Consider the following 18,097-nt stretch of genomic DNA (forward strand, 5'->3'; position numbering starts at 1 on the left):
TCCTCCAGGTAGTGCCACCTTGCCAAGTTGTCTTTAGATCTGCCCACTCCACTTCTGAGTCTGTTCAGGGACTTCCAAGTTGCCCATTCTTGGTTTGCCCCTGGAGGAAGACCTTCTTGGGGGGCCATCCAGTTAGAATTGCCAGGTTTAGCTGCCCAGAGGGACATCCTTGCTGTTGCTGGAGGAACATCAAGAGGAGTGGTGGTTCTCATGAAGCCCTTCCTTGATTTGAGCCTGGTGGGAGGAGGGTGATAGTCATGCAGTGGGTGGCTTTCACAATGTTCAACCTTTTTTCTCTCACCGTTAGCAGCAACTTCCCGTCGCACGTCAGGAGGGGCAATGCCAGCTAACTTGTAGAGTTTATCAACAGGTGTAGGTTTAAGGCATCCCGTGATGATTCTGCATGTTTCATTCAGTGCTATGTCCACCTTCTTTGCATGGGAAGACTTGTGCCAAACAGGAGATCTCCAAATGGAGATTATATTGGGTGGAATCCAGAGATGCTTTTCTGTGTATGGCAGAGATCATTTTATTGATGGAAGAGTACTAGATCCATCAGACACATCCATGAATATGAATGAAAGAGTGAGACAATTGCTTAAATCCAGTTGTAGCCTCAACTAGAAAAATTCCATTAGTTTGATGGCATTTATATACATCTTGGCTTACTGTTGAACATTTGATCCAGTGGATCCATTTCAGTTGAGACAAGTAGTTGAATTTATATCATTACTTGCTGATTCCTCTCCCACATTACTTCCCATGTCACTGTGAAGGGCTCTCACTCCTCCTTAGAAGATTTGCAAGGTTATAAGAGAATGGGAGCCAAAACCTGGAAGCTTTCATGTTTCATCATTTGGGCTGTAAATCTTCTAAATATAACAACTGACGCTTCTGGGCATGCGGCAACATGTGGAACCATGGCTTATATATGTGCCCTGTTACATAAAGGAACCAGACTTTTTGTCAAAGTGGAGGGAAAGGCAACAGAATATGCATTTTAGTAAAAATAACACTGAATAAAGAATTATAATTTTAAAACTCAATATATTGTTACATTTTAGGGCTGCTTCTGCTTTTGAGCTTGAAAAACAGCCTGGCTTACTGGTACTCAACATTTTTCCCCATTTCCTAATACGTCAGCCAGGAAAATCTTGACATGCTAAACTTCTGCATGCCAGCTTCATTTTCAGGCAGCACAGAAGAAGGGGCCAGCAATGTGGGGGCACCATTTTTTTTTTTTTTGCTTGAAAAAGCTGCGGATTCTAAATATATTGGAAATATTTTGCCTTGTTTGGTTCACTTATGGCATGGAACAGAAAATTGCCTTTGCTCAGCTGCTACTTCGAGTACTCTTCCTTTTTCTCCCTGTAGGGAAAAAAAGAGTTTGAAAACTGAAAATAGCAAATGGATTTGGAAATGAGCTGGAGGAAACTAGGGAAATACAGTGTAAGTTTATAAGAAAAAGGGGATGTCACAGGTCCAACAAATCTATTCATTCCTAATGCAGATAGACAGATTGAACACGGCTCTGTAAAGAATGAAAGCATGTTTGTTTCCTGGAGGAAGCAGTCCTTGGAGTGATACTAGGTTTTAGCTGTAGAAAGCCATGTGTTTATACTGTGATGTTTTCCTAAAGAATCAAACAAAAACAATTTAACCTTCTTTATTTCATAGGAAGGAAGAAGTAGGACAAAAGATAAACATATGTTTTTCTGTGTAATGACATTTCTTAGTCTCCATAACTTTTGCCTGTTATAAGAACCTTAATTACTTAAGAAGGCCATGGGGAAAATCCATGAATTATATGTTACAGTTAAGATTTACTAAACAGTTATATGGGACATATTATTTTTTGCCCTATTCATTATATTTGCTTAAAATGCAGGACTAAACAGGACCTATATTATATATTCATTGCTACATATATAATATTTTGCCATTGCAAAGAAAGACACACAGATATGAGTAGAAAAATGTAGAGGCTGTCTCTTCTCTTAACTTTATTTTTAAGTTTTATCACCATCGTATTCCATATTCTCGGAATTGATTAATAACTTGTAATTTCTGACCCTTTCTCAAGTAAAACTTAGCTAAAGGCATATAAGCTTGCATATGCAGTTAATAATTTTTGTTGTTTAATCTGTGTAAATATTCTCTTAGATTAATTTTTTTTCTAGATTAATAAACTGTAAAATAATGCCTTGTCTCTTTGTGCTTCATGGCATATATGGAGATATTTTACCTTCTAAGGTTTGTGCTTTTAACCAACTAATAAAGTACACACTGTCCACTATTTTTCAAAGATAAAAGTTTGTGTTCTTGGTCTGCAATTGCTAAATCATTGTTATCAGTTATGTTTAAATATGTTAGCATCTGGATTAAATTACAAGTATGAAAGTGCGATTTAAGTGTCGCTATACAGTTCGAGGATCACTTTTCCAGAATCCCATAGTCTTCTAAAACCCAAACTCCTTCACATGGATGGCTAAGATATTTATTTATTTATTTTATTTCTGATATTTCTTCCTCGTCCTTCTCCCCGAGGGGACTCAGGGCGGCACAAAATTATTTCATGCTCAAAATGATTAAAAATACTCGTAGTGTATGAAGTGCATTTGAAATATAAATGAATTTCATGTTTGGACTCCATTCAATTTCCAAAATATGTGAGTATATGTACATGTTTGCAAACACAGATAGTCCCATTTTTTAACAAAATCTGAAATCCAAAACACCAGTAGTCCAAGCTTTTTAGGAAAGGGATACTCAAACTTTAATGGCTTCAGTTCAGGGTGGTTGTAGTGAGTTAAATACTGTAAACATTTTGTAGGTGTAACTATTTGAGAAAGTGAGAAATGATACTATTTAACAACAAATACATAATCAGGTTTTTTTGAGAAATAATATATGTTTACTGATAATATATAGTATAGTAACAATAACAACAATAATGAATTCATTTCCCACCTTTCCCTGCGGCTCAAGGTGGGATACAACATTGTTAAAACATTATGTATTTTGTGTCTTTATATCATTTTAGTCTACATATACTGATAGAAACCAACATTTATGTTATGAGATAATATTTACTTTCTGTTCATACCAACAGTACTATTTATTTATACCGCTCTTGTCCAGAATAACCAACTGGGATCCAATTGTCAGTCTGTCTTATTTTCTGTCTGGGAAGAATCTACACTTAGTCTGCTGCATAGCCAAATCTGAGAGATCTCTTTATCTCACAAAATGGGGTCCCTTATCATGGTGATGACAAGGGACCCCTCCGACTAACTTTTTTACACTCATCACTTTTCTCCCCTGCTTTCATCTTGTAATTTAATCCCATTTTATCAAACTTTTTATTGTGTTTTAATTTATTTTAGCTCAATATTCTAGGAGTTTTAGCATAGTGATTAGTGTCTATTTTCTGTGTATTTGTATCTTTTATTATAGTGGAATAATCAATCTATCTACTATTTATGCTTGCAGAGGTCTACAACAGCCTTATATCCCTTCTCCCCAATCAGTGTATACATATTCATGTTATGCTCTCAGGCAATATGATGAGGTCTTTTAGGGAATGGAAGTCTGCACATTTCTTCCTCATCCAACACTCATGACAGATGGTTCTCCATCTTGGAGCATACCTAACCTGCCATGGAATAAGATAGCTGAATGGGGGTGTAGAAGGTGTATCCAAGTTTTTTATTCTAACATGCCTTAGTGCTCATGGCCTTGTGAATATATAGTGCTCTGGTGAATATGGAAGTCTTCCAAATGGATGATATATACACTTTTTGAGTGAATTATGTCTGTTGTGTTCAGCATGGTATCAAGTTTAACTTTAACAGGGTATCTTATGTTCATTCTAGGGTTGATCCGATTCCATATGACACCCCGAAACCAGCAGGCCACACACGGTTTGTCTGCATCTCGGACACACACTCCAGAACAGATGGAATCCAGATGCCTTACGGAGACATCTTGCTTCATACAGGGGATTTCACTGAGTTGGGCCTGCCTTCTGAGGTTAAGAAGTTTAATGACTGGTTAGGTAAGAAATTACTGCATTTTGGTGACCCCAATTAACCTTTGCTATGAAAGTGTCAGTTACAGCCTCCTAATTGTGTTAGAGCTTTGAAGAGCACTCACCCGGCAGCCTTGTCACTTGTTATATTCTCTGTGTGCTCAAAATACAATTCTGTTAATTAAGCATGGATATATGTGCTTGATCTTGCATTTTTGGTATCTGGTGCTTGATCATCTGGTATCTCATGGTGGCAGCTGTGAAGTCCCTGTTGTGAATATCCTGAAGAATAGCTGATATTCTGATCTTGTATAAAAAAGAATAGCAAAACTGCAACTTCATTTTTTTTCTTTATGCAGTAGAAAATGTAGCTCACAAGACGCTGTGTGATGAACATATGTTTCAGATCAAGTGGAGCAGGCTTTTATTAACCTCCTGATGACTGATGGCTCCTCTTTTGCTTTACGGAGTCTCCAAGGAGCAAGGCACCTGTTACAGTGCTGAATTTTACTAAGTATATCCACGCACTAATAAGTTTACATAATGGATCAACAAGTCAAATGAAAGGCAGCAATGATTTCACTAAATTGAGATAAGGGGATGTCCATGTTATCAGGTATTATTGTGATATAAGAAGTTTTGAAGCCAGTTGTATGTGGGTGGAGAATTATTTGGTAAAGGAGGAAGAAGGTAGTAAGAAGATGAGAATGGCAAGATGACCCTAAAGAATGACTTGGCCTTTTTAAGAAAAGAAAGAAAGAAAAGTTTTACTTGTCTAAACGAACCTGCATCATTATATAAAAAGTCTTTTAAAGTATGGCTCTGACATTGCAGTCTTATGGCTTGTGTCTGGTGACCGTGTCTCTAAAGGCCTCTAATGGCATCATTAAGTCCCACTGGTTTCCCTTGGAAGGTCCTTGGGGAAATAAGAAAAGTGAATTTTTGGTTCATAAAAGGTTTTTTTAAGTTTAAAAAACAGAAATAGGTGCTTTTTCATATTTTGGCCTTTTGCTGACCCTTTCCTCTCTCTGTCTACTGACCATCTTCAAGCTTTTCCAATGTTCTCATTTCACTTCTCAAATTCTTTGTTGTCTTCTTGCGATTATTTTTCCTTTTCTTTTAACATTGAAGGGTTTGAGCACCTGCCTTGTATATAAAAAGCAGTTGAAAAAATGCTGATTTTTAACTTTTTAAACTATATATATATCCTTGTAAATCTGACTGCAACACAGAACTGCTAATTTTAATTTTTTAACTCTCCCTCTTTCTATATATGTGTTGAGGTCATACTTGGCATAGTGTGTTCCTACTTTTCAATTCTGTGTTGTAGTCTGATTATACAAGGAACAATCTTCATGTCCCTTCTTTCAGATGCAGTATAGAACATTGCTTCTTAAACTATGGGTTCTAATTCCTTAATTCATGGTGGGATCCTGAAAAATTGGTTCTGAACCTTGTGGCTGTTTTAGACATTTACACAGATTTGTTAGCCACAACATGCAGTGTTTACAGTGGACTCTGCAGAAAATGCTTCAGCTGTACCAAAAAAAAGGTAAATCAACCTGTTTAGCAAACCTTGAAAATGCTGATTTTATCAGCAAATGCTTGATTTTATACCTATTTTATATACCTATACCACATACAATAAATTTGGGTGGAAAGGGGCACAAGTGGAAAAGTTTAGGAAGCACTGGTGTAGGGGAACTGAGTTAGAATTCATCATTGATGGCTTGGCTACAGAGACATCTTCCATGAATTGAGTTTTCAAAGAATGCCATGTTTGCTTCTTGTAGCCTAAAAAAGGGGTAAGAAAATGGGAGAAATATTTTTAAGACTAGCTGGTTTTTGTTTTAGCATGAATGTTTGAAGACATAAACCCGCTTCTTTAGATGCAGAGCAATACTAAAGCTTCAGATTGTAATGTGTATTTATACAGTTATTGGAAGAGAGAATATAGCATGACTCAGAAAAACTGACTTTTGATAAGCGGATTTATTACTTTTACATATCAATATTTAAAGATGTTAAGGACCTGTTTTACATCACCCAGTCCTGTGAAAAATTAGAGAAATGAATGTGCTTTACATTTTTCTGCATTCTATCACCATGGTTAACCATGGTCCCTTTTCAACTAAAAGTACTTTGTACTTTCTGCATTATGGATCAGTCCAAAAAAAATGATACACATAGTTCCTTCTGATACCTTCTAGGCATCTTAGGTTAAAAGGTGAAGTAAAACATCCTTCTTCTAAGATGGATCTTCCAGGAAGGACTGGACCATCACAGTTAGGTGATGGGTTCCTAACAGCATCCCAGATTCAATCCCAGAAAGGCAAAGTCCAGAAGTATTTTTATGGCAACAGAATCCTGTGCATTGTGTATATCTCCAGTCATTTTATTTCATGTCCTCTTCATAGGATGCACACTATTCACCATACTTGTTTAGTTGTCACAGGCAGAGTCTATCCTTTTCTTAGGGTCACAGAGTTTAAGTGATATTGGAAATAATCCAAGCCAATTCCCTAATTCAATCTCAGATTTTCAGTGCAGGATGCAACTACAGCATGCCTAGCAGATGGTCTCCAATCTTGCTAAATGCAAAATACTAAAATGCAGGCAAGCTGGTCACCTTCCAAGACAGCCTGTTCCATTGTCAATCAGCTTGTACATTAGATAGTTTCTTTCAATGTGTAGACAAAATCTGCTTCCTTTCTGCCTTTTGATTCTTTCCTTTCCCTCTAGAATAACAGAGAGCTTGTCTGCTCTATCATGTATTCTATCATAGTCTTTCAGACAGTTGAAGACTACTGTCTTTTTTTTTTAAAGTCTCCTTAGCAAAGATATTTCATTCCGGTGTCTGTAATACAAGAAATAACAACAACAACAACAACAACCTGGACACAGATGGAACTGGACAATTTGGACAGAAAAACAAGAAAACTCATGACCATTCATCATTCACTGCACCTCCGCAGTGATGTTGGCCAGCTATATCTGCCTAGAAGATCATGGGGCAGAGGACTCTTACAAGTAAAACAAGCAGTCAAAGAAGAAGAACATGCCCTGGCAGAATATGTAAAGCAAAGTGAAGAACCTGCTTTGATTGAAGTCAAAAATCAGAAACTCCTCAAAGCACAGCAGACAAAAAACCAGTACAAGAAAACCACACTACAAACTAGAGCTGACAGCTGGCACAACAAAACATTGCATGGAAAGTTCCTTGACAAAATTGAAGGAAAAGCTGATAAGGAGAAGACCTGGCTATGGCTCACGAATGGGACCCTGAAGAAGGAGGCAGAAGGCCTGATCCTTGTAGCCCAGGAACAAGCCATCAGAACAAATGCAATTAAGGCCAAGATCGAAAAATCAGCTGATGACCCAAAATGCAGACTGTGCAAGGAAACTGACGAAACCATTGATCATATCCTCAGCTGCTGTAAGAAAATTGCACAGACAGACTACAAACAGAGGCACAGCTATGTGGCGCAAATGATTCATTGGAATTTATGCCTCAAGTACCACCTCCAAGCAGTAAAGAACTGGTGGGATCACAAACCTGCAAAAGTATTGGAAAATGAACACGCAAAGATACTGTAGGACTGACAAAGTTCTGGAACACAACACACCAGACATCACAATTGTGGAAAAGAAAAAGGTTTGGATCATTGATGTTGCCATCCCAGGTGACAGTCGCATTGGCGAAAAACAACAGGAAAAACTCAGCCGCTATCAGGATCTCAAGATTGAACTTCAAAGACTCTGGCAGAAACCAGTGCAGGTGGTCCCGGTGGTGATGGGCACACTGGGTGCTGTGCCAAAAGATCTCAGCTGGCATTTGGAAACAATAGACATTGACAAAATTACAATCTGCCAACTGCGAAAGACCACCCTGCTGGGATCTGCGAGCATCATCCGAAAATACATCACACAGTCCTAGACACTTGGGAAGTGTTCGACTTGTGATTTTGTGATATGAAATCCAGCATATCTATCTTGTTTGCTGTGTCATAATAAAATAATAATAATAATCAGCAATAATAATTATACAACAGAAAACATTTTAGTGTTATAGGTGAGGAAATTTGATCTTCACTGTAGCTAATCAACATTTCTTCCTTTTGCCAACAAATTTTCCTTTGCTACCTCTGCATCCCATTCATTAACCATGCCCAGCAGTCTACTGTATCCAGCCTTTCTGCTATATAGTAACTATTACCTTTTAACATTTCTTTTCTTTGTCTTCTACCTAACTGATAAATTTTTATTATTGGTTTTTGCATGAAAGTCATCTGGGCTTGTACACTGTGTGACCTTTGTGGTCACTTAGTGATTACACACGCTGGTCGAGGTAATTTATTCACTTTGTTTTGGTGCGAACATATCCCAGGGGTCTTGTAACTGCTGTAATCACTTGACCCCAGTGACTGTTAAATGCTTTAAACACAGTTATTTTAAATTTATAATTGTTTTCATTAAAAATCCCTTATAGTAACTTAACTGACCTTGCAGTAAACACAGCATTATGGGGTGAGGGAAGAATTAAAATATGTGGCAGCTAGTTTATTTTTTTTCCTCCACCTGCATTTTTCATGGTATATTAGAATATCCACTTTTATCATTTGCATTCAAGATAACAAACAAGCTTGTGGCATCTTAAAGAGTGACAAGATTTACTTGACTGGAACCCACAGAAGCTTATGCTAAGTACAACTTATCATTCTTTAAGTTGCCACAAGATTTTATTGAAACAGACTAACAGCTACTCCTGTAAAAAGCTGTATATGTCATGATGTGAGTACATGAAAATGACTGGAAAATCTATAGATTATAAATGGGAAAATGAAAATTAAGAATTCTCCATGAATGTGTATTTAGAGGTGGTGTTTGAATATATAGCTATGAATTACATATTCATGTTAAGATTAAGCAGGCCTTATATTGTGGTCTCTAATACTTTTGAGTAACAATTGATATTTCCTATTCATCTGACTTTTTATGTGACTAACGTTATGTACCCAAATCCGGAAATCAAGTAGAGCTCTTTGTAAGAAGAGAAACACTTCTTCTCATACTGTTTAAATCAGAACTTCATTGCCTTCCTTATCTTCCAAACTGTAGATTCTGTTTACTGTCAAAGATGTCACCCCCTCCCCAGATATAGCCAAGCACATTTGTCCACTCCAAGTAGCAGAGCTTGATTGTAAGTAAATCTGAAATGTGCAATCAAAAGATTGTACCTTTTACAATATCTTGAGGGATCTTGAAGCATGTCTCCTAGACCACACATTAGCAACCATACAAGTATTCACATGTTCCAATTGCTTGTACAATTGGGGTATTTGTGTAGTTGTTATTTTTGTTGTGACTCAGCTTGAATCTAGGATTGACTCTGATGAGGAAAGAGGGTTCAGAATCTCCCCAAAAGGCCTGTAGCTTTGGAAGATGAGGAAGCGAGAGTACAGGTTCAGTTCCCCTGAAGCCACTCACGCCAGCCAGGTGCACACTGACATGGGAATGGAGGAAGGGAGGATAGAAGGTTCCCAGCTTAATAATGAGTCTCATCAAAATAACAAGCAAGCTGACCTTGATGGGATGGGTTCCTTAGATAGAGCTGAGCGTTTGGAATTGAGGGTACGGCGTAGTGTGAGAAATGCAAACAGGCGGGGGGAGGTGAGGGGGCAGAGAAATGCTTTCATGTTTTGCAGAGTGTTAAAAGGGGTGCGTTCGGGGAAAAGCTTTTGTCAAAGCAACTTTCTCGCTACCGGAGAAGCAAGCTCCAGTTTTCCTGCTGTGCTTTGGATTATATTGCAGCCCATGTTTCTTGGAATTTGTCATGCTCTCTTTGGATGTTGGTTATTCCTTGTAAGCTCTGGACTTATATCCCAAAACTATATTTGCAACTGACTTTTGATGCTTTGCTTTTGCTATTTGAAGAACTTTTTACTATCTATATTTAATAAACTGAAAAGACTCAAACCTGCTGTGGAGTTTGTGTGTTAGAGCAAGGTGAATCAAGGCTGAGGTGTGACAATTTTAGGCCTCCCACATGGGATGGTTCCTGAAAAGCAGCTAAATTACACCCTGCCTTTTTCCACATTGCATAAATTAACATGAAAGATAAGGAGAAGTTCTGATAGGAAGTGGGTAGCTACTTTAATTTGTGTGTGGTGTTATTGCTAAAACCTTTGTCAGAAGACTTACTAGATAAGTGATGCAGGTGGCTGCAGTAGAAATATCAGAACGATGGCTCTTTACTATTTTTCTATATTATCTTTGTCACAGTCTCAGTGGAGTCATATTGACATAAATATGGGGCATTTGTTTCGAAGTCTAAATTCAATTGGATTTGTGGCAGGGTGTAGTCCATTAAGTTTGATGAATGTTAATTTGTATGATTTTATCACTTGTATTTTTTTCTGTGAAATCATTAAATTTTCCCCTACCTGGGCTTGAGGGAAGATAATATACTATATATAAAAAGGATTTTGTCTCTTTTCTTAGTTAAATGTTAGCCACTTGCATTGGTGCTGGTAAACATCGTAGTTGTATAAATGAGGGACAGAATTTGGTGTGAGTGTATGTTTCAATTAGGTTGATCATGGGATATTGACAGAGACACTAATATAATAAAGGTATAATTGAGGCTTTGTTGGATAGTTTACTCTTTCTTTGTTTTGTATTCTATGAGGAGACCCTGATATTGCTAGTAGTTCTTCTCTCCAAATGCGTCTGTGCTGAACACAGTGGGTCATGGTGAATTGTGATTTATGGGATTAGAGAAAACAGAAGTGTCTGGTTTAACCTTTTGATTAATCTAGAGTAGATTTGGAAGGCAGAGATAAAGTGCCACTTCACAAATAAGGAAATGACTAGATTTAATCCAAATATGCATCTGGACTGCACCTGAATCTGGAAAGTGTCTGCAATCTCCTTTTAAAAAGTGTTGAGATATTCAAACCACCTTTCTCCTGTACTGGGCTATTTTCTGGTAATTTCCAGTATCAGTCGCAGCCTTTCATTCCACCCTCAAATGGGTTTCTTTTTCATTCTTCGGCATATGGGAACAAAAAAAGATCATTTTCTTCTCTCTCTCTTAGTCTTGTTTAAAAAGTAAATTAGTAAAATCACAGTTTTAAACTATAGCACTATTTAAAAAACATGAAAACGTACTCTTCAAACCATAGCATTACATTAGCATCCCTTGTGACTAAGTATGATTGCCTTCCAAGTGTAAGGTCTTGGTGGTGGGTCCGTAGATGACTGTAGAGACCTATTCTTGATCTACATGTTCTTTTGCAATGAGGACATTGATTTCCAAATGGAAGTTGGTCCCGACAAGGGTTGGCTTGACATGCTTTCCTCTTGACACATTTCTCCCATTTGCCCCCATTCGTGCCTCTTCGAATTCCACAGCACTATTTATTTAATTATTTTGGGAATTTTCATGCTTCCTTTCTCCAGGCAGCTCACAACATCGTTAAGATAGCAACATAACAAAAAACATTCATTAAACACCCCAAAACCATGATTAAAAGATTCAAGATGCTCCATTGCATCATTCAACTTTTAAGTAAATAAAATCCAATTAACTAAAATACCTATAAAATTCCCATACATCTATAAATACAAGGATTCCATAACATCAGTTAAAGGCTTTCCTGAACAGGAAAGTCTTCCCTCCTTTTCTGAAAGATATCAGGGAGGGGGCTGCCCTGGTTTCTTCTGGAAGCTCATTCCAAAGCTTCGGTGCCTTCTCTAGAGATTTTTAACTGTAGATTTTCCCTGGGCTGAGTGGAGGCGAGAGTCTCCTTGCTGGATCTAAGCAATCTGCCTGGTCTATATCACGGGACAAGATATCTTAAGTAGCCTGGACTGAGACCATGTATGGCTTTATTGGTTAAAACCAGCATCTTGATAAACAGATCAGCAGCCAGTGTTTCAACAGAGGGGTAATATATTTCCTGGAGTCGGCTCCAGTGAGTAACCTGACTGCCATTCTCTGAAAAAATTGAAGTTTCCGGACACTTTTCAAGGATAGTCCCATGTAGAGTGCATTGCAGTAGTCCAAATGTATCACAGTGGACATGTTGGATTTCGCCAGGAATGGGTACAGCTGGCGTACAAGTTTTAATTGTGCAAAGGCAGACCTGGTCACCGTCGCTGGATTGAAATGAATGTAGAAAATACATTCAATACAATCAATGTCAAGTACATAGCATTTTTCACTACCCTAATAGCTCTGCCATAAGCTTTTTGATGGTATCTAGACTTAAGAAAATCGGATTTGTTCTGATTCTTTTGGCACTTGCACTCTAGTCTCCTCAACATCTGTTTCATTGCTAGTAGCTCCTTGGAAAACCAAGGGACACATCTGGAAAGGGGATGCTTCAAAGCGATCGTATTGATAGTCTTGGCTGCCTCCGTATTCCAGAGATCAATCAGAGCCTCAATAGAATCACCTACTCTGGTAGCTGGAAAATCCCCAAGAGACATCAGGAATCCATCCAGAGACATAAGCCTCCTGGGGTGTATCATCTTAATGGGTCCGCCACCTCTGCAGAGGAAAGGGGTCCCGGGAAGTCTAAATCTGAACAAAGAATGACCTGACCATGACAAAGGGACTACTGAGAGTTCCCCCACCATCTCAAATTCTGTCTCCCCTCACTCTCCAACGTGAACACCAGATCCAAAGTGTGCCTGCCTTATGAGTGGGGCCAGCTATCACTTGGGACAGCCTCATGGTTGTCATGGAGGCCATGAAGTCCTGAGCTGCACCAGAAAGGGTTAATTCAGTGTGGATGTTGAAGTCTCCAAATACCAACAGCTTGGGAGAGTCCAAGGCCAGGCCTGAGATCAACCCCATCAGCTTAGTTAGGGAGGTTTTTAGGCAGCGAGGTGACCCGTACACCTCAAAATCCCCAGTCTCTCCTGGCCACCCACTCTAAGGTAGACACCTTCGTAATCTTTCGAGCAAGGCAAGAGGATCCTGGTCAGATGGATGTTACTTCTAAAGACTTTTCTCTTCTTTTTCTTAGCAGTCTGCTTGGAATTTCTTTAAGCATCCTCCGTTTTCAAAACTCTGAAACCAAAACAAGTATTTTGCTGACGAATGTAATTTGCAGTAGCAAAAGGTACACACTTTGTAATATGGCCATTACAACTGTTGTCTGCTTAGAATTTCTTCTTTAAAAACAAAAGTGTTAGAACACCAAAGATTTCAGCAATGGAAAAGAAAACCTTGGGGTGCATCTATGCTGTAGAATGAATCCACTTTAATTGCCTTGGTTCAATGCTATGAAGTCATGGGGACTAGTTTCACAAGGTCTTGGGCTTTCTCTGCCAAAGAATGCTTGTGCTTGATCACACTACAAGTCCCAGAATTGCATAGTATTGAGCCCTGGCCATTAAATTAGAGATGAAATTCCTCAAAAAGGAGCTCCAGGTGCAGCTCCTGAAGCAGTTTCCCCTATTGCTTTGGCTCAGAACTAAGATTACCATATTATGCAAATCTAATGCACACTCTTATTTCGGCAAGGTGATTTAGCCCAAAAAAGGTGAGTGTTAGATTCAAGTAAGTACAGTATTGAATTGATATAGCTGTGATTATAAAAAAAAAATTTAAATTTGTTTTATTATTTATTACCATCCTCATTTACTTATTTTAATGTCTTTATACTGCATTTATTTTCAGTCAGGAAGCCAAAAATATTTTCTTAGGTCTGAAGGAAAAGTATTGTAAAAAATGGTTACAAAGTCAATTGTACGGAGTATGACGTTCTTTGATGCTGTTCAATTTATAAACGAAAATTCTTTGAAGGATAGGTCTCAAAATTAGCATTTATATGTTGGAAGGGGTTTAAAGGTCTACATTCACAAAAAATGAAAAACAGTATTCCTAGTAAATTTTAAAAAGCAATATGAAAAATTCTTACAATGTATTAATCACAGTAGGAAATTGTTTTTTTAGAAAAATAGTTTTGATTTATTTTCTTGTTTTTCTGCTTGCATCTGGCTCTTATTTTGCTCTGTGTAGCTTCATTTGTTACATCCAGAGTCAAGATTTACTGTAAAGATCCATTTGCTCACATAGAGCATTTGGCTTTAGCTTCACATTTTGCATGCTTTCAATAGCTGTGATTGAACGAAAATGTTGATTAGTTTTAAATGTCCTGGGGGCCTTCATTAGTTTTGCTCCATCTTTAGGAATTGGCTTCTCTGTGCTTTCATTCATTAGAAGGAAGTTCCTCATTTTGAAAGCCTCAATCCTCATATAATAACGGGAATATTCTGTTGATATCTTGATAGCTCCTTCTTTGCACCAAATGTGAACGGCAAATCTGAAGAATAACATTCCCAGTGACCAGTATTTTGCGGTTTTAAACCACCTTTGAGTGGAGGTCAACCACAATTCAAGCATGGGCATTACTCTAAATCTATTGTGTTTTAAAGCATATATTAAAAGGTCACATACAGATGTAGAAATAATTTGGTTCTGTATAGTTCTCACCACATCACATTTTAATATGTTCTGTATTGTTGTCAATGATATGTTGATATATAAATGAAGGCAACAGGATTTTAAACATTTGGGAATTATTATTGGTTACTCTTATATAACAATAGCCATTTTAAATTCTCAACATTTTGGTAGTAATTCCTTGAGCAAAGGTTGACAGGATTATAAAAAGTTATTTGCGGATTTTCGGCCAGGTAACTAATGCAGATAATTCACAATAATCCTCCCCTCCCAAAATGAAAGAATCTGGGAATTACGGCCTAGTTTACGAATGTGACATTTCCCTTAAAACCACTAAAATAATGCTCTGTGGGTCAAACATCCTTTTCTTTAAATTATTTTCCCTGTATTATTCAAATATATTTTCCAGAGTAACACACTATATCTAGGAAAAGAAATGCAGCATGTGGATGCGTACTTTTCTATTAGAAATATGCATGCACACATACATACACAGTGAAAACAAAAAACTGGAATAGTTTGCATTTGTTAAGGGCATCATTATTTTGAATCTTTTGGGGGTATAGCTTGAAACAGGAAAGTGTTTGGTGGAGAAAGCACTGCAGATTTTAGCATAATGTGTGGTGTTCAAAGAAATTTTATCTCATCATAAAGATTAGCAGGCTGTGTAATTCAATTTAAAATTGGTCGGCAATGCCCATCTATTACAGAGCTTTTTTATTTTATGTTGTATACCACTTTAAGGCCTAGAGTAGGTGACATACATTATTTAAGGCTCTCTCAATGCTCTCATTCTCTTCCTGTGACTTAGCTACAATTGTTTGTGAATGGCTATTATATTCAGAATTCGTTTTTTAAAGTGCTTTTTCGGTGCAATATTTTCTGGGCTTGTCTTGTGTGGTGGAAAATGAATTTTCTTTGGTCAAGCAACCCTTGAGTGAAAGTCTGTTAAAACTGTTTGCTCCAAACAGAGCTTGATCCCAAAGCTCTTGCATTAGCATTTATTCACAGTATCAGAGGGATTATTGTGTCACTTAAAACCAACATGCAGCAACTTATGTTAATGCAAGGTTGGCAGACCTTCACCTTAATGTAATTAATTACCCATACTATGGGGTTAATCGAGGTTTCTAGAATTACTGTCTTTATTGTCTTTATTAGAAGACAATTGGGTTGCTTTCTGAGTCATGGTTTCTACTGACTATTAGTGTGGTGTCTGACTTACTAATTAATCCTCTGGTTCTCCTGGGCCAGTAACCAGCATCTAAGTATCTTTGTTTGTTTGCTTTCCTTTATTACACTGAGTAGGTCTGATTTTTCCCTAAAGGTTATAGAAAAGAAAATGATGCAGGTACAGCTTGTGTTGATTAAGAGATTGCTGCAGGAAATGATTGCAGAATGAAGAAATAATTTAGTTAGCACCCATCTTGCAAGATGACACAATGGATCGAAGGGTTTGGGGAAATGGAAGCCATGGTCATATCTATATCTTCAAAAATATTTTTGTATTGTAGACCACAATAATGCAACTAGAGTGACTTTTTTCATTCTTATAGCAAACACCTGGAAAAAACTGAAATGATGTACAGAAAAGGTTGTATTTTGTTGAGAAGATTGAAACAATGCTTAATTAACATCTTAAAGATCATCAAAATAATTTAAAAAACCCAATGCAGATGTGAACTATATATAATTTCTTTGGACACATGGCATAGATGTAGTGAGACCAACTGAGCTCAAATCATAGAATCATAGAATAGTAGAGTTGGAAGAGACCTCATGGGCTATCCAGTCCAACCCCCTGCCAAGAAGCAGGAAATCGCATTCATAGCACCCCCGACAGATGGCCATCCAGCCTCTGTTTAAAAGTCTCCAAAGAAGGAGCCACCACCACAGTCCAGGGGAAAGAGTTCCACTGCCGAACAGCCCTCACAGTGAGGAAGTTCTTCCTCATGTTCAGGTGGAATCTCCTTTCCTGTAGTTTGAAGCCATTGTTCCGTGTCCTAGTCTGCAGGGCAGCAGAAAACAAGCTTGCTCCCTCCTCCCTATGACTTCCCCTCACATATTTGTACATGGCTATCATGTCTCCTCTCAGCCTTCTCTTCTGCAGGCTAAACATGCCCAGTTCTTTAAGCCTCTCCTCATAGGGCTTGTTCTCCAGACCTTTGATCATTTTAGTCGCCCTCCTCTGGACGCTTTCCAGCTTGTCAACATCTCTCTTCAACTGGCAAGTTGTAGGTTACAGTCTGCGATAGATGCAACTGAACTTTGTCAAGAGGTTTAATCCTAGAGATAGATTTGCACACAGCAGTGAGGGCGTTATTGTGCAGATGCACACTTCCTCCTCCTCTCCTCTTCCTCACCTGCTTGGACAGAATTTAGTTTCACTCTTAAACATCCCGGCCTAGCATTATATTCAAACCAATTTAACAACACATGATTTGGGTTTGTGCAGAAACTTAATGAAATGCGCTTTAATCCAATATTCCTAGATGTAATGGAATGTTAAACTAGGATTCTTTAAAAATAAAAACAAACCATTTTGTGTCCTACTCCTGATCATCAGGAAGAGAAGTGAAAGCACAAGCTGTCTGGGCGGAGCCCCGCCTCCCACCCCACACGCCCTGGCCCCACCTCTCATGCTGCACAAGAGGCGGGGTCAGGGCGAGCAGAGCGGGAGGCGGGGCCAGGGTAGGCCCCACCTCCCGCGCCGCTTGCCCTCGCCCAGCTGGCCTTCCCCATCCAGCCAGGCTGCAGCGGGAGTCCCTCCAGGCCGCGGGTGCTGTGACCTGGAGGGACTTTCCCGCTGCTTCCTAGCTGGCTGGCCTGAGCCAGGGTGTGCGGGGTGGGAGGCGGGGCCCTGTCTGGGCGGAGCCCCGCCTCCCACCCCATGCGCCCTGGCCCTGCCTCTCACGCTGCGTGAGAGGTGGGGTCAGGGCGAGCAGCACGGGAGGCAGGGCCAGGGTTGGCCCCGCCTCCTGCACAGCTCGCCCTCGCCCGGCTGGCCCGGGCCAGGGCGCGCAGGGCAGGAGGTGGGGCCCTGTCTGGGTGGAGCCCTGCCTCCTGCCCCGTGCACCCTGGCCCCGTCTCCCACGCTGCGTGAGAGGCGGGGTCAGGGCGAGCAGTGCGGGAGATGGGGCCAGGGCACAGGAGGTGGGGCCAGGTCTGGCCATCCCCCGCCTCCCGCGTCGCATGGCCACGCCTCCCACAGCACGGGGGGCGCGCGCAATTTTTACCCCCCGCTTAATGTTTAAAATTTTCTCGGACCGGCCCTGCTTTAAGGCCCTGCTACTTGGAAGGTACACTTCAACATCTTAAACATAGATTCCTTTCATATATACCTACTCATAATTTGCTATCATTCACAATCTTTTTTTATATACCAGCATCAGGGAAATCCAGATTGGAGTATATTATAAACAGGATCTTTTTGGTAGGAGCATCCTGATTATGGCAAGTGCGTTTAAGGAAGGCTAAATTAGATGATTCCTTATTTTGCCTTAGATGAGAAGTAAATATTGTTTTGTTCTGGCAGCCTTTTACTGTTTTTATGATGTGATTTTAGTTTTGACATTACTCACATTTTTCCT

General features: G+C 39.2%; 1 protein-coding gene across 4 annotated transcripts in view; it reads left to right on the forward strand.

The window, feature by feature from the left end:
* Positions 1-18,097, forward strand: part of mpped2 (metallophosphoesterase domain containing 2) — a 177,615-nt gene that overhangs the window by 51,521 nt on the left and 107,997 nt on the right. For all 4 annotated transcript variants that reach the window (XM_008106423.3, XM_062980229.1, XM_016992821.2 and 1 more), the window contains exon 3: positions 3,876-4,057. In XM_008106423.3, coding sequence (XP_008104630.1) covers positions 3,876-4,057 — 182 coding nt within the window. The remainder of the gene's footprint in view (positions 1-3,875; positions 4,058-18,097) is intronic.

The sequence above is a fragment of the Anolis carolinensis genome, chromosome 1 (assembly GCF_035594765.1).
Source record: "Anolis carolinensis isolate JA03-04 chromosome 1, rAnoCar3.1.pri, whole genome shotgun sequence".
Classification (NCBI taxonomy): domain Eukaryota; kingdom Metazoa; phylum Chordata; class Lepidosauria; order Squamata; family Dactyloidae; genus Anolis; species Anolis carolinensis.